Raw genomic sequence first — 27,386 nt, 5'->3', positions numbered from 1 at the left:
TTGGGGGTTGTATTGGTAGTTATGGATTTTAGCTGCATAGTGGTTGCGCTTTGTTTTGAGAATGGTGGTTCTATAATTGTGTAGTGCAGATTTGTATAAGAACAACCGAGTGGGAGAGGGGTCTTTGCGCCATTGTCTTTCTTTTAATCTAAGGTCTTGTTTAACTTTTTTTAATTCGGGGGTGTACCAGGGTTTTTTGTTGTGGTGTGAGTGATTAATCTTTTTGGATGAGAGGGGGCAGAGATTATTGGCAATATTGTTTGTGAGGCTGATCCAGGTGGAAAGTGCTGAGTCGGGGTTTGATAAACCTAGGTGGTGGAGGGAGTTAGTGATTGCGGTGATTAAATCGTCTTTGTCGCAGGGTTTCCTAAAATGAAAAATATTGCTGTGTTTGAAAGGAGGTGGAGGGGACTGATTGATGGATAAGAGAGTTTTTATGAGTGAGTGGTCTGACCATGGGACTGATGTGCAGGAGGGAGGGTAGGGGGAGTGTATGCTATCATTTATGAAGATCAGATCAAGTGAGTGTCCTGCTTTGTGTGTGGGAGAGGTGATAAGTTGTTTGAAACCTATTGCAGTGAGGGATTTTAGTATGGATTCGCAGGAAGCGGAGTGGGGAGTGGCGTTCACATGGAGATTGAAGTCTCCTAGAATGATAGCTGGGATGTCGATGTTCAGGTTGACTGTTATAAATTCTATGAGGGGTGAGGGATTGTGTTCTAGTAGGCCGGGGGGGTGCTTATATTAAGCAGATTTGCAGGTCTTGAGACTTAAATAGACCAATTTCCAGTCTGGGTGGGGTGCCAGTGTTAATGAGTCTTAATTTAAGTTCTTTTTTGGCCGCAAGTAGGAGGCCTCCGCCTCTTTTTTTGGGTCTTGGGATAGAGAAGAGGTTGTATGAGTGGGTGGGGAGCTGGTTTAGGAAGACTGTGTCTGAGTGTTTAATCCAGGTTTCTGTGATTGCACATATGTCCGGTTTGCAATCTAGGAGGAGGTCATTGAGTATGGGGGCCTTTTTACCCAGGGATTGTGCATTGAAGAGAATGATGGATAGGGCAGAAAGGCCAAGGAATTGCGTGAGCGGGGAGATCATGATTGGTATGAGGGATTTGCGGTGTGCTGTGGGATGGTTGAGGATGTGTGAGGTGTGTCGATGAGTGAGGTGTTTGAGGGTGGGGATGGAGTAAGCTGACATGGTTGGTTGGGTGGAGGGAGTGGTGGGTGGTGGGATGCTGGGAGGAAGGGGGGAAGGGGGGAGTGGAATAAATTAGTGACTTGTTGCAGCGAGGGCGGGGGGCTGTTTAGGAAGATTTTTTTGGTAAGGGGTCTGAGGACTGTTCAGGGTGGTTTTACTATAGGGGGGTAGCGCCAATGGTGTTGTTAGATAGGGTTAGGTGTGGGGGATAGAAAATGCGGCTGGAAGACAGTTTATGTAATTAGGATGGTGGAAAAGTGTCATGGGATGGAGTAAAAGTAAGGAGTAAGTTATGGTTCGAGGGTAATGTGTGCTGGAGGAGGGGTTATTGCAATTGAGGGGAGCGTGCAGTCAGTGGGTGGTCAAAGAGGGTAGAGGGGAGGGAGGTGATTTGAGGGCGACATGAAGGGGCACACAAAGAGGCACGCTCCTTTGTCGCACACCTTTGGTGCGCGACACCAGGCCTTAGCCCTTAAGGAATAAACATATGATTGCTTGCCAGTTCTATAACATCTGGAGTCTCAAAACTGACCACGACCACTGCCAGATTCATAAAAGGACTGACCTCTGTCCTCAGGGAGCCACTGTGACTTTGGATATCGGAGATTCTTAACTAGTTGCTCCAGATCTTCTCCAAACAAAAACTTTCCCTTGAATAAAAGTGTTATGTTTAAGGAAGGATGTGAACCCAGGGCTGAGATGAGAGATGTCTTCTCCCACAGGGAGGAGCCCTGTGAGCCTCACTATCCGCAGGCGCAGTCTCAGTGCGTGGGACACAGCTAGAAATGGAGACTTTTATTAAGTAGGAAGGAAAAGTAATGTCCACAGAATTGGAGATATAGTAGTACAGTCCAGGGCAATGGGAATTACCTACAGTGAGACACAGCTGAGAAGATCCGGTAATGGCCCGCGGAGCCCCTCTGACGCGCGTAGGAACCTCAGGAAGACAGATATGCTAGTGGCCTGTGGAGCGGGGTATGCTGAGGATGTCTGTACAGTAGATGTTGAAGAACTGGTAGCGATGCTGGAACCCGGAAGTGGCTCCTGTAGATGGTGTGTAGGTATTCTGTAGAGCAGGAAAGCTGAATGACGTCCACTGAAGAAAGGCGGTAGTGGCCTGAGGGTCGGGGTACGCCGCTATGCAGTCTGTATAGTAGAAGTCTGTATAGTAGAAGTCTGTATAGTAGAAGTCAGTAGAGGTATTCACAGTAGATGGCTCCTGGAGAAGGATAGAAACCTGAGAAGCAGATCCAGTAGCAGGCAGGCAGGAAGGCCCTCCAAGGAGCGGATAGCCAAGAACGCAGGGGAGCCCCCGAGGAGCGGGTACTCAGAGCGTCCGGATGCCAAGACCGAGTCAGGAACAGGAAGCCCTTGAATGTGGAGAATTCAGCAAGACAGAACTCCTTGCTAACTCGAGGAAGGCAAGGGCTGGTCAGATTAAATACACTAGTGGGTTGACATCATCGGGTGGGGACACCCCCGAGGTTCCCGCCATGACGTGTTCAAATGAGGCCCTTGCGCGTGCGTCTAAGTAACTCCGGGTCCAAGATGGCAGTCGGCAGCACCCACACTGTCCCGGGAACACCGGAGAGGTCAGTGGGGACTGGCAGAGACTGCCACTCTTCCCAGACTTGATGGAGCGGGGAAAAAAGAGGTAAGCATGAGAGGTCGCAGCCGTCTGCGACCGACAGGCGTAACAAGAAGCTTGCTCAGCTGAGACTTCGACCAAGAATCTGCTGCTCAGTTGCGGAGCCAGAGAAGTTTTCTGGCTGCTATGGCTGAAGCAACTGATCTGGAAGAAATTCTGAGAAGACTGTAGAGGGCATCAGCTAAAAACACCACTGCTGGTTCCATTCAAGCTGCTTCTTCATCTTCTACTAGCTGCTGAATCCATTGCAATAGCATCCATATCATCAAACCTCCACAAAAAGAAATTTGGACTGCAAGAGATGCAGAAAAGCATGTGTGTTTTTAAACATTTTTTTTATTTATGCTCTTTTGATTAATATTACAAGAAACATATTGGTTAAGAAAAGGAAAAGAAAAGTGATTTATATAATATTACAAGTGGGAGATCAAACCTCCCGTCCTGAGGATCTTTAAGAGAAGTACTTCTTTCGATAGGGATAGTGGTTTATCTAGTAACCACTTTGACCAGAGCATCTACCTAAAGCATCTGGAATAAATGCTGAACTGCTTCCTGAGAAAGGGGATACAGCTTGATAAAATTCTTCTCTTCAAGTCGTTCTCCGAGGACTCCCATTCCAAAAGTGCCATATCCTCCACATCTGAGTGAAGCAAAAATGCCTTAGTGTACTTGCGGACATCCTTAATGATGAAGCCAATTGATGAATTAATGCCAGAATTTCATCTTGTCTCATCCTCTCTATCTGAAGTTACCTCTCCCTCCTCCATGGAAACACAGCTGGCCAATTCTTACAGATCTTCAGGCTCCTCCTGTGCTTACTCTAGGATAGGAAAGGAAAAATCTGCTACTACTTTGGGTCACTTACTGGGAACCTGGTCTCTAGAGGCAGTGACCTGTGCTGAATCCCAGGCCAGCAGAAAGTCTCCTCTTGCCATCAGGGTTCTGAATAGTACAGAAAGTCTGATGTAAAAATCTAAAGAATTCTGAAGTAAACTCCTTTGAATTCCTTGGCAGGCTTGAAGGAATCTTTTAAACAGAATTTCCCATGGGATCCAGGATTATAGGGGGGGGGGGGGAGGTTGTCTCTGAAATCCCCCATGGCATCAGCAGAATGCTGTTGAGACTCAAGAGTCTCCCGCAGTGGAAGAAATCAACATAGCTGCCTTTGCCCCCGAAAAGGCTGTTTCAAGTGCCTCCCCCAACAAGCACTCTGCTCATGAAGCAGACAAGGATTTTTTAATTGCTGCAAGGTAAATGGAGCTGACTGCTCAAAAGCCTTGGAAGGCTCCCCGAGGATCTTCCCCGACCGGATATATGGGGCACAAAGAGGTCCCATGGCTGTGGTAGCCTATTTGCAACTGCAGGTCCCAGAGCAGTGGCCATAAAGAAACGTACCTATATGTGGGCTGAAAACACTCCCCCCAAATAGCGTGGTAGAGAAACACCAGAGATAGCTAACAAAACACAACTCTCCAAAGGCACTTACCTAAAGGTCAGAATCCTAGCCCCTTTGCTTCTCTCTGCCCCGATTCTGAAAACATGTTTCTATTTATTTTTTTCCCCTGAAACTTAACAATGGCTCTGGGAGCATGGGAGTGTGGGCCAGGAAGTTTTTGCCTTTCCTTTTTTTTGTCAAGGGAATCCCCTACCCCCCCCCCCCCCCCCTCAGGCTCTACTAAGTTCCCTCTGGGACCAGGAACCCATACAGCAGACTCACTCTCCTGGTGTACTATGGGCTTGGCACAATACTCTATCAGCACCTGTAAACAAAATCTTGCTGTGCCACCAATGAGTCCTATCATCTGCTAAAGACAGAGAATATTGGTTTTTCTCTGTGCTGCACCCCCTCCCCCAGCTAGTGGTGATGATATCACAAAGAAAAACTGTGTGCTCTGCCTCCATCTGCTTGAAGGTAGACATAACCCACATGTCTGGACTAGACTGGTATAACAGGATAAAATGAAAACATATTATCCATATGCAAATTAGATATAACAGTATCCTAAACAGCGTGATATGTGACAAAAGACAAAAATGCAGAAAATATTGCACCTTTACTGTAATTTTGTTATAAAAAAATTCAGAGCTCATAATCTAACACAGATTCTTGTATTTTATCAATTATTATTTGGGTTTAAATTACAATCTGGACATTATTACTGAGTCTGATGTTCTGACACAGGAAAGTGCTATTCTGTCATGAGAACAAGAAGAAATACAAAATAAACATCCAAGAACTATTTATACTGGCTATCATTTTCTACAATTATCTGAAACCATTCCCAATCTGTGGAATATTTTAATACTGATATTCCACAAAGAGCCCCATGTATGAAAATACAACCTGTTAAATGCTTCAGGTTCATTAACCTATTCAAGTGCTGGCCCAGTGAAGTGCATCTAAGAACAGAGAGGTTCATGGCCACTACAATTCTTTTGTACAATCCTGTCAAAACCTAATTAGTACAAAACTAGTTGAATGTCACAGGTGGTGCAATTGTATCTTGCCAGCAATGATAATTACTGCCAGACATCAGGGTAACAAGGTAGCTGATATGACCCTTATAAAGTTTAACAATTCAGCTTACTGTGCACCGAAGCCTCTTCTTTATAAGGGCTTGGTACAAAAGACCTCCCCAGCTTCCCCCGTCTCATTAAACTAAGCAGGAAGTGCATATGCTACACTGTAGCGATGTCTACCACAAGGAGAATAAAATGTGATCTTCTTACAAGTGCCAAACAATTTTCTGTGCTTCAGGTTCCAGGTTGTACAAAAATATCATTAGAAAACTAGCACATGAGAATAAAAGACATTTAATGGCACCTCATGTCCAAAATGGATTTAGAACAGTTATATGCTAAAATCGACATACCTCATTATACAGTCACACAAATATTATCTACAGTTAAAAATCTTACTCCAAGCTTTATAGTAGGCTCCTCCATTCCACTTAAATTAAAGCTGTAAACATCATCCCTGTAAAAAAATGAAACCCTGCATCACTGACTTGTTTCTCAGCAGCTATATTCATCAATATATTACCATACTGCCAGTTAAGAGTCCTTTTCTGAGAAAGAAATAACCATACCGTAGTACCTGAAAGTAATCTGCTTTGAAGTGGTTAAAGGCTGGAATATAAATACAATAAATAAATAAAAATACTTACATAAATGCTGTTTCGGTTGTATGAGTATCTAATGTTGTTTTTAGATGGCTTAAGCTTCTAATCTGGTCCTTCTCCTAAACCAAAATGTAGAAATGTATGTAACACTTTTACACTGTACTTGTTTAGTTTTGTCTATGCATACACACACACACACATACGTGTGCGAATATGTGTGAATGTGTCAGTTAGCTATAATCCTGATTTCATTTTCTTATCCGACATTTAAAGTGCTTTCTTGACAAAATCATTTTAAGTTTCCAGAACTTAAACTTCTTCTTGCTTCTTGGGGCTAGTCAGCAGGGTTTTAAGGGTTGATGCTAACAGGGTAAATGAGAAACTATTACTTACCTGATAATTTCCCTTTCTTTATGACAGTCCGATGAATCCAGAACAAGTGGGTTATGCACCTCTACCAGCAGATGGAGACGGAGCAAACTGATATCACAGTATTATATAGTCCTGCAGTGACATCAGCCTGCCAGTATTCTCTTCAAAAGCAACTGTGGACAGACTAGCAAAACTTGATTAAACAGATAACCATGTCAATACTCAGCCAACAGACAACACTGAGCTCAGCCAAGCATGTATTAACACTAGTCTAGGGACTGAAGGAACACTTACCAGTAATCCCTGTAACATGTAGCTATGGAGGAGGACCATAATACAACCATTCGGCAGCCAAGGAAGGGAGGCTGGATTCATCTGACTGTTCTAAGAAAAAGGAAATTATCACGTAAGCAGTAATTTCTCATTTCTTAGCGTCCAGTCAGATGAATCTAGAACGAATGGGATGAACCCAAGCTACTCCCGAATAGGGCAGGATGTTGCCTGCGGTCCAGTCAAAACCAGATGTGCAAAGGCTGTGTCCTCCTGTGCTTGCACATCCAGATAATAATACCTGGAAAGTTTAATGAGGACCATGTTGCAGCTCGGCAAATGTTGACGGGAAACAACAATTTCACTTCCACCCATGACACTGCCTGAGGCCTAGTGGAATGAGCCCTGACCTGACTAGATAAAGGCTTCCCAGCATCAACGTATGCAGCTGTGACTACTTCCTTAATCCAGCAAGCTATGGTAGCCTGCGAGGCTTGCTTTCCCTGCCTAATACCGCTGTGAAGAACAAACAGGCGACCAATCTTCCGTAAAGGCTCAGTAGCCTCCAGATACTGGACATTATGACTCTTGACATCCAAGGTTCGCAACAGACTATACTCCTCTTCATCTCTTTCTCTGTCCAGAGATGGCAGGGAGATGGACTGATTCAAGTGAAAGTCAGTGACCACCTTAGGTAGAAAAGAAGGAACAGTTCGCAGTTGTACTGCCCCTGGAGTCACCCGGAGGAAGGGCTTCCTGCAAGACAAGGCCTGCAGTTCGGAAACTCTACGTGCAGAACAAATTGCCACAAGAAACACCATTTTCAAGGTCAGAAACCGCAAGGTCAGGCTATGCATCGGTCTAAATGTAGGGCCCGCTAAGAAATCCAATACCAAATTAAGACTACATAAGGGTACCGGAAACCACAAAGGAGGACGAAGATGTTTCACTCCTTTCAGGAAATGGGCCACATCAGGCTGAGCCGACAAGAATTCACTATTCAACTGACCTCTGAAACAGGCGAGAGCCGCTACTTGTACCTTTAAGGAATTAAGTACCAAGTCTTTATTCAAGCCATCCTGCAAAAATTCCAAAATGAGCGGGATCTTATTTTTTTGTCATTTAAAGTTTTATTATTAAAAATATCAACAATACATGTCAGTAACAGATGAACCGAAACATGAACATAAGCATAAGGCATCCACAATACAGAATGCACATCATTGCAAACCAGTACTATAACCTGCTCTTAGGAACCTACATGACATGACAAAAGATACCCCCCCCCACCCAAGCCCCTCTGGGTGTACTATTTCACTATTATCAGTATAAATGAAAAGGATAGATGATTAATGATTTGATGAGCCACAGACCCACTAGTTGATGTGCTTTGAAATAAACCATGGTTCCCCAATCAGGGAGAGGAGTTGCAGGCCACCCATTGTTCATAGGGCGCCCACAACTTCTGTTCCAAGCGGTCTTGACGAAGAGCGGTTAACTTGCTCAGATAATAAACACTCGACATTCTTTTCCAGACAGTCGAACTCTGTGGACTATTCGCTTGTTTCCAAGAGGCCGCTATGGTCATCCGTGTGGCCAAAACCACCTGGGCAATTATCAGACCATGCGTCCTACCAGAATCCGGGTAAAGAAATGTAAGTAAACAACATTTTACATCTTTTAGCACTGTCTTTCCCAATATTTCAGATAATGTATGGAATACCAAGGTCCACAATTCACTGATTCCGGGACATTCCCACCACATATGCAAAAATGTTCCAACCTGTTTGCAGTTTCGCCAACATTGATTAGAAAATTAAGGTACATCCTTTGCATTTTATAGGGAGTCAAATACCAGCGATATAACATTTTGTATCCATTTTCCACCAACATAGCAGATATAGAACTTTTACCAATATTTTGGTAGCAGATATCCCAGTCCTTCTTATCTATGTCCACCCCTAAGTCGATGGCCCATGCCTGGGCATGTTTAGGAATGTCCCGCATATCTCCCAAAAGAAGCAAATAGATCTTAGAAATCACTTTTTTGACTTTCCCCTCTGCACCACATATGCCTTCAAAAAGTAATTTATCTGGGGGAAATGGTTGCCTAGATTTGGCTTGCATTAAGTAGTGTTTCAGTTGTGAGTACATAAAGATATCAGTGGAAGGTAAGTTGTATTTCGCTTGCAATGTGGCAAAATCCATGAGTTCTTTATTATTAGTATGAATAAGCTGTCCCACCACCCTTAGGCCCAAAGTATGCCAATGTATAAAATATCCACGTTGTAGTCCCGGAGGGAAATCCCTGTTATCACATATGGGAGTATTTCTATGTAATGAGTGTGGGCCTATCAATGCTCGTTTATGTTTATCCCATAGACATAAAGTATGGTTCGCATAGGGAGATAGTATCGGCCCACCACCCTGTGTGTGCGTAATAGCCAACTCTGCCTTGCTAGGCGCAGACAGTTATCAGAGGCTTCCTCAATGGCCACTCACTGCTTTTTCGGACGCTCTAAATGCCAATCCACAACTGCCTTCAACTGAGCAGCTAAATAATATTTTTTAAGATTGGGCATGCCCACCCCTCCATTTATTTTTGGGTGGTACAATATCTGTCTGGCAATCCGTGGTGGTCACCTGCGCCAGATATAATAAAAAATTCACCTCCGCAGTGACTTAAAGTAGCTATCGGGGACTTCAATGGGCAATGTTTGAAAAAGGTATAAGAGATGAGGGAGAATGTCCATTTTAACCGTTGCAATTTTACCCAGCCAGGATAAATTTAACGAATTCCAGGCCACAAAATCCAGATAAATCTTTTTTGCTAAGGGATCATAATTGAGCTTAAATAAATCCGTTCCAGTACCTGTCAGATTGATACCTAGATAGCGAATACTATGTTTCACCCATTTAAAAGGATATTGTGATTGTAATTGGTTACGTACGGAGTCATCCAGGTGAATCGGCAGCAGCTCAGTCTTATCATAGTTCATTTTAAAGCCCGATACCCTACTGTATTTTCCTAATTCCGCCACTAGAGCTGGAAATGTGGTTGTGGGCTGGCTTAATGTGAATAAAATGTCATCTGCGAACATTGAAATTTTATACGAAATTCCCCCTACCTCTATGCCCCGAATCATGTCCTTTTGGCGTATTGTAGTGGCAAAGGGTTCCAGCACTAAAGCAAATAATAACGGTGAAAGAGGTCACCCTTGTCTGGTACCCCGCTCCACCAAGAAACTGACTGAGTATCCCTCATTGACTTTGATAAATGCTTCTGGGGAGGTATAAAGTTGTTGAATCCACTGAATAAAGCGATTCCCCAATTGAAACTTTTCTAAAACTTGAAATAGAAAAGGCCAATGTACTCTATCGAAAGCCTTTTCGGCGTCAACAGACATAAATATTGATGTTGACCGTCGACTTTTTGCCAAATGAACTAAATTCAATACCTGACGAACATTGTCGGACGCCATTCTCCCAGGGATAAAGCCAGATTGGTCTGCATGTACCAAATCCGGCAAGAGGACACCCAATCCAGTAGCTAAAATTTTTTGCAAGAATTTTCAGATCAATATTCAGTACTGAGATTGGGTGATAAGAACCACATTGTGTAATATCCTTGCCTGATTTAGGCAAAATTGTTATCCCTGCTGTGTTAGTGTGGGGACCCAATGGAGATCCCTCCATGAACAAATTGAAAGCCTTCATGAGGAGGGGTGTTATTTGCTCCGAATATGATTTATAGAATTTCCCTGTGAAACCGTCTAGCCCTGGGGCCTTGCCAGATTTCAAGTCGCCGATTGCCCTAGTAATTTCCATTAAAGTTACTTCCTTATTCAGTCGGTCCCGTTGTTAATGGCTATTAATCAATTATACTTAGGGAATAGCCACTGCTATTAATTGCATCAGTAGCATGGGTTCTTCCTAGTGTTTGGGTAATTGCCAGGTTCTTGTGGCCTGGTTTTGGCCTCTGTTGGAAACAGGATGCTGGGCTTGATGGACCCTTGGTCTGACCCAGCATGGCAATTTCTTATGTTCTTATGTTCTTATGATGGGGAGAGTGACTGATGACAGATAGTCCGAAAGGTCATCGTGCTGTATCGTTTTATCCAACGAATACAATTCTTTATAGAATTGTATGAAGCATTCCCTGATGTGATTAGATTGATAAAGAAACTTACCCAGAGCATCCCTAATTTTCAAAATCTGGGCCTGTAACTGCCGTTTCTTTAGGGCATGGGCTAATAACCTACCGGCTTTATTACCACCTTTAAAATATTTTTGTTTGAGGAGATTCAAATGATGAGCGGTTTTAGATATATTTAATTGCTGTAACTGCTGCCGAACCTGATAAAGCTGATGAAGGTCATCTATTCTACCATATTTTTTATGCTCTACCTCTAATGATCTAATTTGGCCTTCCAAGGATTGTCTATTTTGATTGTTGAATTTTTTCTTGTAGGATGCCTGTGTAATCAAGTGTCCATGAGTTACTGCCTTGAGACCCTCCCACACTGTCATCGGGGACATCTCACCTGTATCATTTAGTTCTATGTATTCATTTATTACTTCTCATATTTTTTGTAAAATTGTCTTGTCCTCAAATAAAGAATCATTACATCTCCAAAAGCGCTTTCTTGTGTTTCCCTGTAAAGCATTTAAATCACAGGTAATTGGTGCATGGTCCGACCATGTAATAACATCTATAGAAGTATGCAAGGTGTCCAAAATGAGTGATTTATCTATAAGGAACATATCAATTCTAGAATATGAGCAATGGGCCGCTGAATAAAAAGTAAAATCTTTAACATTGGTGTGCATAAAGCGCCAGATGTCTATAAGCTCAAAGTGTGACAGTTCCCTGCACTGTGTTGATGGTACAGAGCTCTTTCCCTTAGAGGTATCCATGATGGGATGTAATGTAATATTGAAATCACCCGCCACTATAAGGTGATCCCCCGGAAACCAATTCAGCTGATAATATAGGTTCCGATAAAAGGAATCCTGATCATGTGTAGGGCTATATATGTTTGCCAGGATATAGGTCCCTTGTGGGGTGGTCATTTGTAATATCAACAACCTCCCTTCTGGATCTTGGTGCAGAACCTTAAAATCCGCACAGACCGTACTGGCTATCAATATACCCACCCCACCATATTTATTATTAGCCCTACTGGGAGTCAAGAAGACTTGGGGATAGTGCCTATTGCCCCGTAAAAGCTTGCCATCCCTGCCTCTTAAATGCGTTTCCTGCACAAAGAGAATATCTGCTTGTAGACGTCGAGCCTCCTTGAATAGCATATTCCTTTTAAATGGGGAATTTAATCCCTTTGTATTCAAGGAGGCTAGTCTGAACATACCCATTGGGATTCCTTATCCATGGCAACACTTGATGCGTACCTTGCATCCCATTATATCGAGTAAGCCCAATGGTAGGGAAAGAAATGAACCAGAAAAACATGCTATTCCCCTGTGGAAAACGAACACTCAAATTAGTGTAAAAGTAATAACCTAATGCCCAAAAAGCAAGAATGTGATACATCAAATCCAATTTTAGTACAACCCAGAACTCTCCCCCAATCCCCTTTGTCATAGAAGGCTGATACATGAACAGCCTGTAGTAGTGGCAGGAGGAAAGGAAACACCTGCACAACCTGCCCCGGTTCCCCCAGCGTAGTAAAATTGGTGTTCAATAAGCAAACAACAGGCGAAGCCCAACTTAACTCGGTAACATTACAACATGTGAGAGCACTTGGTCCCACGACACTCAAACCCAGATTAGCTCATCAGCATGATAGCTCTACACTGATGGGAACCCACCAAAATAGGGGGCCCATTTGAATGCAAGCTATTATGCATCCTTAGCCCCTATAGGGACCAGTGCTGGTATAAGGCATATCCAAAGTTAGCATAAAAGTTGTCAGAAGCCAAAAGAGAGCTATTGTGAAGCTATTAGTCGGACTGTGATGATCCTCGCTGTCCTGTAAGCCAACCAGAATGTTTCGCTGAGTGGACCAAGAGCGCCTTCAAGAAGGTGCAGTTTTAGATGAGGTCATGCTCCCTGAATGCCTCCGCAACCGTCATCTTCCTGAGGAAGCTCTCTGCCATCTGGGTGTTTCTTTTGTAGGGTCCGAGGCTCGCTCATGGTGTTCTGGCGACGTTTCTACCTGCATGCCGGCGTCAGTAAGGATATTTGCAGCTTCCTGTACCGTCTTCACCCGAGAAGTAGTACCTCCCATTGTGAATGCGAGCTCAAAAGGGAACAGCCATTTATATCTTATGCCCTCACGTAGTACTTCAGTGATACCATGAAAGCTCTTCCTTTTCTGTAAAGTCAGTGGGGACAAGTCTGTAAACACAGAAATGTTGTGGCCTTCCCATTGCAATTGATTTTCTCTCCAAGCCGCTTGGTATATCTCTTCCTTCTGGCGAAATTCCCGGTAGCAAACAATTATGTCCCGGGGAGAGTTGTTCCTCCTGGCCCCCAGGGCCCGATGCGCCCTTTCTAGATGTATAGAGTCCAGGTCATAACTCTCCCTATCTTTAAGTAGGAGGTAGCTGCTGATTTTTTTGACCACTAGCGCAGCATCTTTATATTCCTCCAATTCTGGGATCCCCCTGAAACGTAGATTGCAGCGGCGATACCTGTTCTCCAAATCTTCAAGTTTTTCTTCTGTCAGGTCATGTACGGACTCCAGCTCTGTGATTTTTTTTGTAAGCTTGTCCACGGATACAAATTGCTCCTCCATCTGTGTCTCCACATCGTCCACCCTTTGCCCGAGAGCCCCCATGTCCTGACGAAGCTCTGCAACTATCTGAGACAATTCAGTCTTAATGCCACCAATGTTTTTATTCAATTCTTCAAACCAATGTATAAAGTCTGCCTTAGAAATATGCTCATAAGTGGCCGGAGTTGAGAGCGGGGCCTGAGACTCACCAGCCTGAGCGAATTTTTCCAGTGCTGCTCCGGACGCCATTTTGTCCTGAGAGCTGGTGAGTTTTTTTTGGGTCTGCTGCCTCGTGAGAATACTGCCGAAGGTCCACTGAGCGGCACGATTTAGACATCAGAGGAAGGGGGGCTATATCTGCTCCAATGCACCGTCCGAAAGAGCCGCGATGACCCTCCGGTTTTTGGTGGGTTTTTTTGGCTTTTGTTTTTTAAGGCTGCTTACCCTTTGTGTGCCCTAGTTGGGAGCCAGGGGCCACATGTCCTGTGGTCTACAGTGCTAGTGGCTGCAATTAGCGTATATCCGACCACACGCCTAGTCTGCCTGTGCTGTAGATTGCCGTCAGGGGAGCAGCTCTGCTTCTGCCCCCGAAGCCTAATCCGTTGCGCTGCTGGAATCGCCGCTGAAATCACCGTGAGGTTAATTTTTCTGAGCGTGAGGGGCGGGTTGTTCACTGTATGCGGCCTCAATTGAGAGAGCTGCCGTTCCCGGGCAACCACCGCTGTGCAGTATATTTAACGGAGCACCCCGCAATTTTGATATCGGGTCGCCGGGAATTGTGCTCTGTCTCAGCCACCGGTTCAGGCTCGTTTTCGCCGCGTTTTCACCTGTTGAAGAAAGGTTTTTCGCCGGGGGACCGGGAGTTCCTCGATCATGCGGCCATTATGCAGGTGACGTCACTTCCTCCTCCAAAATGAGCGGGATCTTGACTGAACAAGGAAGAGTACCTTGATCCTCACACCAGGCCTCAAACACTCGCTAAACATGCACATAGGCCTAGGAAGTGTTTTATGTCCGGGATGGCATAGAGTCCAACAGGATAAGCATCCTGCATGAGACTAAATGCACAATTGAATCTTTATGGGTAGAAATCCCTTGTGTGTCGGGGAAGACTATAGTGATAGGAGTATACTACTGTCCACCTGGTCAAGATAGTGAGACTGACAGTGAAATGCTAAGAGAAATTAGGGAAGCTAACCAAATTGGTAGTGCGGTAATAATAGGAGACTTCAATTACCCCAATATTGACTGGGTAAATGTATCATCGGGACATGCTAGAGAGATAAAGTTCCTGGATGGAATAAATGATAGCTTTATGGAGCAATTGGTTCAGGAACCGATGAGAGAGGGAGCAATTTTAGATCTAATTCTCAGTGGAGAACAGGATTTGGTGAGAGAGGTAACGGTGGTGGGGCCACTTGGCAATAGTGATCATAATATGATCAAATTTGATTTAATGACTGGAAGGGGGACAGTAAGCAAATCCACAGCTCTCATGCTAAACTTTCAAAAGGGAAACTTTGATAAAATGAGAAAAATAGAAAAAAACTGAAAGGAGCAGCTACAAAAGTAAAAAGTGTGCAAGAGGTGTGGTCATTGTTAAAAAAATACCATCCTAGAAGCACAATCCAGATGTATTCCACACATTAAGAAAGGTGGAAAAAAGGCAAAACGATTACCAGCATGGTTAAAAGGGGAGGTGAAAGAAGCTATTTTAGCCAAAAGATCTTCATTCAAAAACTGGAAGAAGGATCCAACAGAAGAAAATAGGATAATGCATAAATGTTGGCAAGTTAAATGTAAGACATTGATAAGACAGGCTAAGAGAGAATTTGAAAAGAAGTTGGCCATAGAGGCAAAAACTCACAATAAAACCTTTTTAAAAGATATCCGAAGCAGAAAGCCTGGGAGTGAGTCAGTTGGACCGTTAGATGATCGAGGGGTTAAAGGGGCACTTAGAGAAGATAAGGCCATTACGGAAAGATTAAATGATTTCTTTTCTTCGGTGTTTACTGAAGAGGATGTTGGGGAGGTACCCGTACTGGAGAAGGTTTTCATGGGTAATGATTCAGATGGATTGAACCAAATCACGGTGAACCTAGAAAATGTGGTAGACCTGACTGACAAACTTAAGAGTAGTAAATCATCTGGACCGGATGGTATACAACCCAGAGCTCTGAAGGAACTAAAAAATGAAAATTCAGACCTATTAGTAAAAATTTGTAACCTGTCATTAAAATCATCCATTGTACCGGAAGACTGGAGGATAGCTAATGTAACCCCCATATTTAAAAAGGTCTCCAGGGGCGATCCGGGAAACTACAGACCGGTTAGCCTGACTTCAGTGCCAGGAAAAATAGTGGAAAGTATTCTAAAACATCAAAATCACAGAACATATAGAAAGACATGGTTTAATGGAACAAAGTCGGCATGGCTTTACCCAAGGCAAGTCTTGCCTCACAAATCTGCTTCACTTTTTTGAAGGAGTTAATAAACATGTGGATAAAGGAGAACCTGTAGATGTAGTGTACTTGGATTTTCAGAAGGCATTTGACAAAGTTCCTCATGAGAGGCTTCTAGGAAAAATAAAAAGTCATGGGATAGGTGGCGATGTCCTTTCGTGGATTACAAACTGGCTAAAAGACAGGAAACAGAGAGTAGGATTAAATGGACAATTTTCTCAGTGGAAGGGAGTGGACAGTGGAGTGCCTCAGGGATCTATATTGGGACCCTTACTTTTCAATATATTTATAAATGATCTAGAAAGAAATATGACAAGTGAGGTAATCAAATTTGCAGATGATACAAAATTGTTCAGAGTAGTTAAATCACAAGCAGATTGTGATAAATTGCAGGAAGACCTTGTGAGGCTGGAAAATTGGGCATCAAAATGGCAGATGAAATTTAATGTGGACAAGTGTAAAGTGATGCATATAGGGAAAAATAACCCATGCTATAGTTATACAATGTTAGGTTCCATATTAGGTGCTACTACCCAAGAAAGAGATCTAGGCGTCATAGTGGATAACACATTGAAATCTTCGGTTCAGTGTGCTGAACAGCTCCCCTATGAGGAAAGGCTAAAGAGGTTAGGACTTTTCAGCTTGGAGAAGAGATGGCTGAGGGGGGATATGATAGAGGTGTTTAAAATCATGAGAGGTCTAGAACGGGTATATGTGAATCTGTTATTTACTCTTTCGGATAATAGAAAGACTAGGGGGCACTCCATGAAGTTAGCATGTGGCACATTTAAACTAATCGGAGAAAGTTCTTTTTCACTCAACGCACAATTAAACTCTGGAATTTGTTGCCAGAAGATGTGGTTAGTGCAGTTAATATAGCTGTGTTTAAAAAAGGATTGGATAAGTTCTTAGAGGAGAAGTCCATTACCTGCTATTAATTAAGTTGACTTAGATAATAACCACCACTATTACTAGCAATGGTAACAAGGAATAGACTTAGTTTTTGGGTTCTTGCCAGGTTCTTATGGCCTGGATTGGCCACTGTTAGATTCAGGATGCTGGGCTTGATGGACCCTTGGTCTGACCCAATATGGCATGTTCTTATGTTCTTATGAAGTGGAGAACTTTCTAGCTCTTAGCAAAGTGGAAATCACTGCTGCAGAGTATCCACTTTTCAGCAAGCGAGCCCTTTCAAGGGCCATACTGTAAGACAAAATCGAGTTAGATATTCGTGAATAGGACTCTGCCACAACAGATCCCTGTGTGCTGGAAGCTGAAGGGATGATTTTGCCAGGAGCCGCCGCTGATCCGCATACCACAGTCTCCTGGGCCAATCTGGAGCAATCAAGAGCATCATCCCTCTGTGGCGCTCAATCCTTTGGACTAATCTGCCTAACAAGGGCCATGGAGGGAAAGCATACAGCGATTTGTCTTTCGGACACTCCTACACCAAGGCATCGATCCCCAACAACTTTGGATCCCTCCTGCGACTGAAGAATCATGAAACGTTTGCATCATGAGAAGTTTCCAGAAGGTTTAGAAATGGGAGGACCTAGTGATCCAGAATCAGCTGAAATGCCTCGTTTGATAGTGTCCATTCTCCTGGGTCCAGATTTTCCCTGCTGAGAAAGTCTGCTCTTACATTGTCTTTTCCTGCTATATGTGAGGCTAAAATCATCTAGAGATGTAGTTCGGCCCATTCCATAAGTTGTTCTATCTCCTGCGTCACTTGTTGGCCTTTGGTTCCTTCCTGCCAATTTATGTAAGCCACAGTCGTTACGTTGCCAACATTATCTGGACCACTTGACTGCCCTGGATTCCAAATTATTGATGTTCCAGAGACACTTCTGCATCCTAGTGCCCTTATGCTGTCGGCTCCTGACATTGAATTCCCCAACCATAGAAGCTTGCATCTGTCGTCAGTACTAGCCAGTCGGTGGTGCTAGGGAAATTCCCTTCCTTAGATGATCCAGCTGTAGCCGCCACTGCAGTCGGGAGGAGACCTCCATCGGCAGGTGGAACCAAATCAAATAGTCCAGAGACAGCAGAGTTGCTTACCTGTAACAGGTGTTCTTCCGGGACAGCAGGATGTTAGTCATCACATATGGGTGACATCATCAGATGGAGCCCTGTCACGGAATACTTTTGTCAAAGTTTCTAGAACTTTGACTGGCACATTGAGCATGCCCAGCATGCCACTAACCCTGTGGCCACCAGGGTTCCCCCTTCAGTCTCGTTTGTAGCAAAAAGTACGAGCGAAAAATAAAATAAGAAAACGTTATCGAACCCAACTTCGCGGAGTGGCAAGTGGGTTTTGTGAGGACTAACATCCTGCTGTCCTGGAAGAACACCTGTTACAGGTAAGCAACTCTAATTTCTCCCAGGACAAGCAGGATGGTAGTCCTCACATATGAGTGAATAGCAAGCTACAGGCTGAGTCATACGAATCAGGCCAACCAGCACACAACATGTGCAACAGGCACAACAACTGGGGTGCTGTTGGCAAGGATGAGACAGCCTGAAATTCACAGCGGGTCGAGGAAGGATGAGTTGGGTGTCTACACTGGGAATAAATTCCTTAGGACAGACTGGCCAAAGACAGAGTCTTGTCGTCCAGCCTTGTCTAGACAATAGTGAGCTGCGAAGGTGTGGAGAAAGCTCCATGTCGCAGCCCTGCAGATGTCGGTAATCGGTACTGAACGGTAGTGTACTACTGACGTTGTCAGTGCCCTGACTGAGTGCGCTTTCCCTCGTCCCTGAAGTGGAAGGCCTGCTTGTTGGTAGCAGAATTCAATACAATCTGCCAACCAGTTGGAGAGAGTTTGCTTGCCCACCGCAACTCCAAGTTTGTTTTTATCAAAAGAAACAGAGTTGGGTGGACTTCCTGGGGGTGGTAGTGCGGTCTAAATAAAATGCTAGCGCACGCTTACAGTCCAAGGTGTGTAGAGCTTGCTCACTTGGATGAGCGTGAGGCCTTGGAAAGAAAGTGGGCAAGACTATGGACTGATTTAAGTGAAAATCTGTTATCAACTTAGGAAGGAATTTAGGGTGAGTTCAGAGAACCACCTGGTCATGGAGGAACCTTGTGTAAGGTGAGTAGGTCACAAGGGCCTGTAACTCACTTACCCTGCGAGCAGATGTGATTGCTACTAGGAAAATTACTTTCCATGTATATTCAGTTTTATGATTGTTTTATGTAAACCGTGATATAGTGTGAACGACGGTATACAACCTTTTAAATAAATAAATAAATAAATATAAGATATCGGAGTTTGCACGAGTGCAGTGGCTCAAAAGGAGAACGCATGAGCCGTGCAAGTACCACGTTCAGGTCCCATGCGACAACCAGTGGTCATAGAGGTGGCTTAAGCTGTATTAAGCCTCTCATAAATCGACTCACCAGGGGTTGAGCCGTTATCGGTGCATCCCCTACTCCCTGAAGGTAAGCAGAAATAGCACTGAGGTGTACTTGTATGAAGGAAGTCTGTAGTCCAGATTCCGAGAGGTGCCAGAGATAAACCAAGAGTGCGGGTGTGGGGCAAGAAAAGGGGTTAAGGTCCTTTTGGGTGCACCACCCTGTAAACCTTTTCCATTTAGAGCGGTAAGATTTCCGCGTGAAAGGCTTACGTGAAGCTACAAGGTCTTGAGAGACGCTAGTAGAGAGGTTGAGGGGTTGTAGTATCGAACTTTCAACATCCAGGCCGTCAGAGATAGGGTCTGGAGGTTCGGATGATATAACATGCCGTGATTCTGTGTTATGAGGTTGGGTGCTGTGCCCCGGCGAATGGGTTCCTGGACAGAGATGTTGAGAAGTATGGGAACGCTGCACAGCTAACAAATATCAGAGATGACCATCATACTAGGCTTCCTCGTAAGGGCTTTCGCCTATTCAACTCGGCCTTATAAATAATCATAGGTCATATTGATGAAACTAATTTTTTAAATATTTTTTCTTATGCAATTAAAACTCGCAAAATCATAGGCTGTGTTCAGCCCAAAATCATATTATGCTTTGTGCAAATCCATCATTAGAAATTTCAACTTATCTTGAACACTTCGATATGTGAATGGAAATTATCAGTCTTAAGCCATAACGATAATCGCAGTGCTGATGACCCGACACGGAGCCGTGTTTCGGACTGCTTTCACCATCTGCCAGTCCTTCTTCAAGGGTAGTAATTACAGTTGTTGAACCTCTTCAAAAATGGCGCTTCAGCGTTTTTTTAGACCCCTCCGTGTCGGGTCATCAGCACTGCGATTATCGTTATGGCTTAAGACTGATAATTTTCATTCACATATCGAAGTGTTCAAGATAAGTTGAAATTTCTAATGATGGATTTGCACAAAGCATAATATGATTTCGGGCTGAACACAGCCTATGATTTTGCGAGTTTTAATTGCATAAGAAAAAATATTTAAAAAATTAGTTTCATCAATATGACCTATGATTATTTATAAGGCCGAGATGAATAGGCGAAAGCCCTTACGAGGAAGCCTAGTATGATGGTCATCTCTGATATTTGTTAGCTGTGCAGCGTCTATAATATTCTGTTTAAGGTGAAGAGCACTGGGTTATTTTTCACTACTGGTTCATTCCCAATACTTTTCGTCCATAATTCTAAGTCCTACTCTATTGAATCTGAGAAGTATGGGAAACCAGACTTGCTGTGGCCAATACGGGGCTATGAGTATCATTAAGCTTCGGTCCTGTTGTAGCTTCACGAGAGTCTTGCTGATTAGCGGAATCGGAGAATATGCAGGCCTGTGTTCTAGGGGCGGGCAAAGGCATCCATGGTTGGTGCTCTTCAGTCCCTGTGTAGGGAGCAGTAGCGTTCCACTTTGCAGTTCTGTTCAGATGCAAAGAGGTCGATGGTCGGTTGACCCCATCGGTGGAAGATTCTGCTCGCAACAGAGGGATCCAGAGACTACTCGTGGGGCTGGAAACTTCGGCTGAGTCGGTCCGCTATTGCATTCTGTGTGCCTGCCAGATAAGTGGCTCGCAATTGTATTGAGTGCGACAGGATTCAGGCCCAAATCTGCACCACCTCTTGGCAGAGCAGATAAGAGCCCATGCCCCCATGTTTGTTCAGGTACCACATTGCTTCTCGATTGTCTGAATCAAGACTATCTTGTTGGATAGGCAGTCCCTGAATGCATAAAGGGCGTACTACATCGCACGAAGCTCCAGGAAGTTGATCTGACAGATCGCTTTGTTTTTTGTCCAAGTCCCTTGGGTTTGAAGGTCTTCGACATGGGCTCCCCAACCTAGGTTGAAGGCATTCGTGGTTTAGGTCACCTGAGGAGCTGGTTGCTGGAAGAGTAGACCTGTTTGTAAGTTGGCCTTGTGCGTCCACCAAGTAAGGGACAAATGAAATTGACTGGTTATGTGGACAAGGGACGTACGCGGCTGAGTGGCTTGATGCCACTGAGACTTTAAAGTCCATTGTGTCAGTCTCATGGCTAAGCGTGCCATTGGGGTGACATGGACCGTTGATACCTTTGGCCATGCAACTTGAGAAGTTGGCGAGCCGAGGCTGTTTTTCGAGTGCGGATAGAGCTGGAGAGACTGGACAGCGTGGCTGCACTGTCGTCGGGTAAGAACCCTTTGGCTACAGTGGTGTCTAGGTCTGCTCCTATGAAGGAGAGATGGTGAGATGGTGTCAAGTGGGATTTCAGATAGTTGATCAGAAATCCCAGTGAGTGCAGTAGCCTTATAGTGAGACCGAGGGAGTCGAGGGCCCCTAGTCTGGACTGGCTTTTTAAGAGCCAGTCATCCAGATATGGAAAGACGTGTACGCCCTTGCGGCATTAATGTGCAGCCACTACTGCCAGGCACTTCATGAACACTATGGGCACTGAGGCGAGGACGAATGGCAGTACTCTGTATTGATAATGCCTGTGACCCACCACAAATCGCAGGTACTTGCGATGAGGAGGGAAGATTGAAATATGAGACACCATCCTGAACCGTTCCTTGTAAAGAAATGTGTTTAAGGCACGGAGGTCCAGTATAGGCCGGAGGCCGCCGGTCTTTTTTGGAATTAGGAAATACCTGGAGTAGAATACTTTCCCCTGCTGGGTCAAGGGAACCGGTTGTACGGCCTTGGCATCAGAAAGGTTGAGAGTTCTGACTAGAGAAGTGTTGTGTGATCGTCCCGGCTCCACGCTAGACTGGGTGGGGAGTCCAGGGGTATAGCTGAAAAATTTAGATGGTAGCCATGGGTTATGATGGACCCTACCCACTGGTCTGTGGTAATTGGGTGCCAATTGGTTGCAAAGTGGCAAAGGTGGCCTCCCACTGAGATTAAGGGGAGATGGCTGCTGCTCTGGAAAGGAGTCAAAATCCAGTCGCAGGACCAGCTTGTGGAGCTGGCTGCGCTCTAGGTGTCCTCTCTTGGCATATATGTCCTCTCTGAGGGGCTCGAGCTGGTCGAGAACGGGATGTGGGAGGATAATACCTACGCGGTCTATAAAATTGTTTCCTGGTGTCCCTGTGCATAGCCCTGCAGACTACGGAGGGTGCCTCTGAGGTGACAGTTGAAAGTTGATGCAGGGTCACATGATGGTCCTTTAACTGGGCCACTGCGTCTTGGATCTTATCCCCAAATAGATTTTCTCCTGTACAGGGGAGATCTGCAAGTTTATCCTGCACCTCCAGGCATAAGTCTGAGGCCTTGAGCCAGGCCCGAAGCCTAGCACTAATGCCCGCTGCTGAGACTCTGGTTGCTGTCTCAAAAGAGTCGTAAGCAGATCTGACTTTGTGTTTACCTGCTTCCAATCCTTTTTGTAGGATGGAGGTCAAGGTCTGTTGCTGTTGTTGTGGTAAGGTCTCTGCAAATTCCTGGACTTGTTTCCAGAGATTTCTGTTATATTGGGTCATGTATAAATGATATGCTGCTATTCGCGCTATCAACATGGACCCTTGAAAGACTCTACATCCTAATCCATCTAATGCCTTCTGTTCCTTACCAGGAGGAGCAGAGGAGTGTGGACAGGATCTTTTAGCCTTCTTTGGGCTGATTCCACCACTACAGAATGGTGGGGAAGCTGGCTCTTTTGAAAGCCAGGGGCTTGTTGAACCAGGTACTGGCATCTGTCTTTCGGTTGACTGGAGGTACAGTACTTGGATTGTCCCACAAGCAGTGCAAGAGGTCAAGCAGTACTTCATGTACTGGTATCGCCATTACCTCTTTTGGAGCATCTACAAATTGTAAGACCTCCAGCATCTTGTGGCAAGTATCCTCCTCTGTCACCAATGGAAATGGGATAGTTTCAGACATCTCCTTGACAAAGCTGACAAAGGAGAGGTCTTCAGGAGGAGATCGACGCCTTTCTTCCAGGGGTGAAGGCTCTGAGAGCAATTCCTTGGATGAGGAATCATCCGAGGATGCATCCTCCCAAGGATCATACGGAATTTCTTCCTCACCTGCTGGTAATTCTGAGGGAGGAAGAATACCAGAGCCTAGAAGGCGAGAAGGCATCGATGGATATCAAGGTGGCATCGATGGATGCGGCACTGGCATCGAAGGAGTCTGTGCCGGTCTCAAGGGCACCAAAGTGGATGAGGTATGCTTAGGCACTGACAGCCCCGATGGCCCTGGAACGGGCTCCGGCATCGGTGGATCCCATGCCAGGATCGAGCTGGAAGTCCCTTCTTCTTCCTCCGAGGAACCCGGTATGGGAATCGGGACCTGCGGAGGCCTCAATGGTTGACGCAGTGCTAGCGTGTCCGATGGCACGGGTTGATACGGCAGGGCACCGATGAGGGTGTCCAGGCACTCAAGGAGCAGTGCGAACATTGAGAGCGCCGGTTCCGGTGCCGGTGGTGACTTAAAGCCCCGAAGGGCATTGAACACTGCCTCTTGGACCAATTTGTCCAATTCTTCTCTGAAGGCTGGCTTTGATAGCACTGCGCCTGGGGTAGGAGGCAGGCTAAGTGTTACTGGATGCTCCACAGCGATCTGTGGAGGCTCAGTACCCGGCACCGATATCAGTGGGGAACGCCTCAGGGTCCCGGGTCCAGAGGAGTATGGGGGCTCCTCTCCCTGGGCCCTCTTTGCAGGTGGCTCGGTAGGAATCGATGCTGCTGCGGTATCGGTGCCGGCACCGGGCGGGGATGCACATCAGTGCTGGTGACGATGTTCCCCTTGGTGCTCGGTCTGGTCTTTCACCAGCACCAAGGACGATGATGCCGATGCCTTTGAGGGTGTAAGTGATGGATGGTCACCCACTCCGCAATGTTCCTGGTGAGGCATCTCCGAGGTCGATGGACCCTCTCCGGTCGGAGCCTCTTGAGCTGGAGTCGATAGAGCAGAGTGTTTCGATGCAAACAAATGCTCCATCTTGTCCAGTCGAGCGCGACGGCCTTTGGGGGTCATTTGTGTGCAACTGGGGCATCGATGGACGTCGTGCGAGGGGCCTAAGCACAAAACGCAAACATTATGCGGGTCCGTTATGGACATGGTCCTTGGACACTCGGGGCATTTCCTAAACCTGGTCGCCATGCCGAAAAATGGTGGGCGTGTGGTTGGTGACCGTCAGGCATCGAGGTGGTAAGCTGCCAGGAACCAACCGCACAGTACGGGAAAAACACTTACCAAGCATCGGACGGAATGGAGCGCGATGGGGGACCCCGGTGAGGGATTTTTTAAGAAGTTAAATTTCAAATATTTCCGTGAGGAAAGTTGTGAGAAATTTCTCACAGAGCTCCTAAACCGCGAGGCAACTACTGCGCAAAAAAAAAAGAGACTGAAGGGGGACCCCTGGTGGCCACAGGGTTAGTGGCATGTTGGGCATGCTCAGTATGCCAGTCAAAGTTCTAGAAACTTTGACAAAAGTATTCCGTGACAGGGCTCCATCTGATGATGTCACCCATATGTGAGGACTACCATCCTGCTTATCCTGAGAGAATGCAGGTTCCATTGAGACAACAGGGAGTGCTGAAGAGGACACATATGCGCTCTCGCCCACAGTACCACTTCCAGGGTTGCTGCAATTAAACCAAGTACCTGCAGGTAAGACCATACAGTCAGGCGCAGAGTGTTCATCAACAGACGTAACTGTGCCATCAACTGAATATGCGATTCTGGCAGGAAAACCTTGCCCTGCTTCACGTAGAACCAAACTCCAAGGTATTCCAATGACTGAGCAGGCTGAAAACTGCTCTTGGCCAGGTTCACCACCCAGCTGAGCTCCTGCAATAGGGAGATTACCTTGCGGGTCACCATGCAGCTCTCTTCCAGCGACTTGGCTCGAATCAGCCAGTCACCCAAATACGAATGTACTAGGATCCCATCCTTTCTCAATTCTGCCGCAACTACCACCATTACCTTGGAAAATGTCATTGAAGTGGTGGCCAGACCAAAAGCCAGTACCCAAAACTGATAATGGCATCCCAGAACTGCGAACCGCAGAAAGCGTTGATGCTCTAATCGAATGGGAATGTGAAGATATGCTTCAGACAAGTCCAAAGAGGTTAGAAATTCTCCCAACTGTACGGCCATTCTCACCAAGCGCAAGGTCTCCATGTGAAAATGCATCACCCGCAGATGACGGTCGACACCTTGAGATCCAGGATGGAACGACAGGATCCCTCTTTCTTGGGCACAATGAAATAAATTGAATATCGCCCCGTATTTTCTTGAAACGTGGGCCCCGGGATCATAGCCCTCAGACTGAGGAGCCTTGCCAATGTATCCTCCACTACCTACTTCTTCTGCACAGAGTGGCAGGGAGAGGCCATGAACACGTCCCGAGGAATACTGCGGAACAACAGCGCATTTCCTCGTATCACAGGACACTTTGATCAGATGTGATCTCGACCCACCTCTGATAGGAGAGAGGTGATCCCCTATCTCCTGTTCCTGGGGGAGGGGGGGTCGGCAAACTTTCACTGGAAGCCTCGGAAGGATCCACTACCCGAGCTCGCGCCCCTTCTGGGCTCTCTGGGACGAAAGAACTGAGACCTACCAAAAGATTGACTCTTCTGAAAGGTTGAAAATGCTTGGATCCCCTGGCACGACCTCTCATGCTAAAGGAGCATGGCATCTGCTTCTTATCTTCCGGTATTGAGGAACAGGTGATTTGCCCCACTTACTGGCCAGTTTCTCTAACTCGTGCCCAAACAAAAGCGAGCCTTTAAAGGGCAATTTCATGAGGATAGCCCTGGAGGTTGCATCAGCCAACCAATTTCTGAGCCATAACTGATGCCTGGCCGCTATTACCGAAACCACCCCCTGGCTGAGGTGCGGACAAAATCACAGCCTGCATCTGCCAAGAAGGCAGCTGCTGGCTTCATAACTGCCCTGGAATTCACCCTAGAGTCATCAACCTCTTGAGAGAGAAGCAAACAGGCGAGAGCCACCAGGGAAAGTAGAGTTGCTTACCTGTAACAGGTGTTCTCCCAGGACAGCAGGATGTAGTTCTCACATGTGGGTGACATCACTAGATGGAGCCCTATCACATAAAACTTTTTTATCAGTTTCTAGAACTTTTGACTGGCACACGGAGCATGCCCAACATGCCACGCTCCCTCGAGCCAAAGGGGTCTCCCTTAAGTCTCATTTGTAGCAAAAGATGCGAGCGAAAAAATAAAATAATAAAATGTTTCAGACCCAACTCTGCGGGGTGGCGGGTGGGTTTTGTGAGGACTACATCCTGCTGTCCTGGGAGAACACCTGTTACAGGTAAGCAACTCTGTTTTCTCCCAGGACAAGCAGGATGGTAGTCCTCACATGATTAGCAAGCTACAGGCTGACTCATATTTAACTTGGACCAACAGTGTACAACTTGTGCAACAGACACAACAACTGGCGTACTGTTGGGAAAAATGAGGCAGCCTGAAAATCACAGCAGATTGGATGTGGAAGGAGCTGAGATTATATTGGAAATAAGTTCTTCAAGACGGATTGGCCAAAGGCTGAGTTTTGATGTCCTTCTTTGTCCAGACAGTAATGTGCTGCAAATGTGTGAAGAGAGCTCCATGTTGCAGCTTTACAGATGTCAGCAATCGGTACTAAACGATAGTGTGCTATTGAGGTTGCCATGGCTCTTACTGAGTGCGCCTTCACTCTTCCCTGGAGAGGAAGGCCTACTTTGTCATAGCCGAATTCAATACAGTCTGCTAGCCAGTTGGAGAGAGTTTGTTTGCCCACTGCAACTCCTAGACTGTTTTTATCAAAAGAAACAAAGAGTTGGGTGGATTTCCTATGCACTGCAGTGCGGTCTAGGTAAAATGCAAGTGCACGTTTACAGTCCAAGGTGTGTAAAACTCTCTCGCCCTGGTGAGAGTAGGGCCTTGGGAAAAATGTGGGCAAAACTATGCACTGATTCAAGTGGACGTCAGTAACCACCTTGGGAAGGAATTTAGGGTGAGTACGCAGGACCACTCGGTCATGTAGGAACCTTGTATAGGGTGAGTATGTGACAAATGCTTGTAACTCACTAACCCTTCGAGCAGAGGTAATGGCTACTTGGAAGAGAACTTTCCATGTAAGAAATTTAACCTCGCAGGAGTGCAAAGGCTCAAACGGGGAGCGCATGAGCCTTGTAAGTACTACATTCAGGTCCCATTCAATAACT

General features: G+C 45.6%; 1 protein-coding gene and 1 long non-coding RNA gene across 9 annotated transcripts in view; one reads left to right on the top strand and one right to left on the bottom strand.

Annotated features, from left to right (window-relative positions):
• Positions 1-11,238, top strand: part of LOC115096642 — a 112,091-nt gene extending 100,853 nt beyond the window's left edge. The window contains exons 2-3 of the long non-coding RNA XR_003858121.1: positions 8,143-8,262; positions 11,079-11,238. This is a non-coding gene — a long non-coding RNA (uncharacterized LOC115096642). The remainder of the gene's footprint in view (positions 1-8,142; positions 8,263-11,078) is intronic.
• The window catches only part of SYCP2 (synaptonemal complex protein 2), a 752,024-nt gene that overhangs the window by 253,985 nt on the left and 470,653 nt on the right, over positions 1-27,386 (bottom strand). For all 8 annotated transcript variants that reach the window (XM_029611557.1, XM_029611556.1, XM_029611555.1 and 5 more), the window contains 2 exons: positions 6,011-6,084; positions 5,763-5,820 (listed from right to left, as the gene is read on the bottom strand). In XM_029611557.1, the coding sequence (XP_029467417.1) occupies positions 5,763-5,820; positions 6,011-6,084 (132 nt within the window). The remainder of the gene's footprint in view (positions 1-5,762; positions 5,821-6,010; positions 6,085-27,386) is intronic.

Source organism: Rhinatrema bivittatum, chromosome 8 (assembly GCF_901001135.1).
Source record: "Rhinatrema bivittatum chromosome 8, aRhiBiv1.1, whole genome shotgun sequence".
NCBI classification, from domain to species: Eukaryota; Metazoa; Chordata; class Amphibia; order Gymnophiona; family Rhinatrematidae; genus Rhinatrema; species Rhinatrema bivittatum.
The sequence above is the reverse complement of the archived record's forward strand: the minus strand, read 5'-3'. Positions and strand labels throughout refer to the sequence as shown.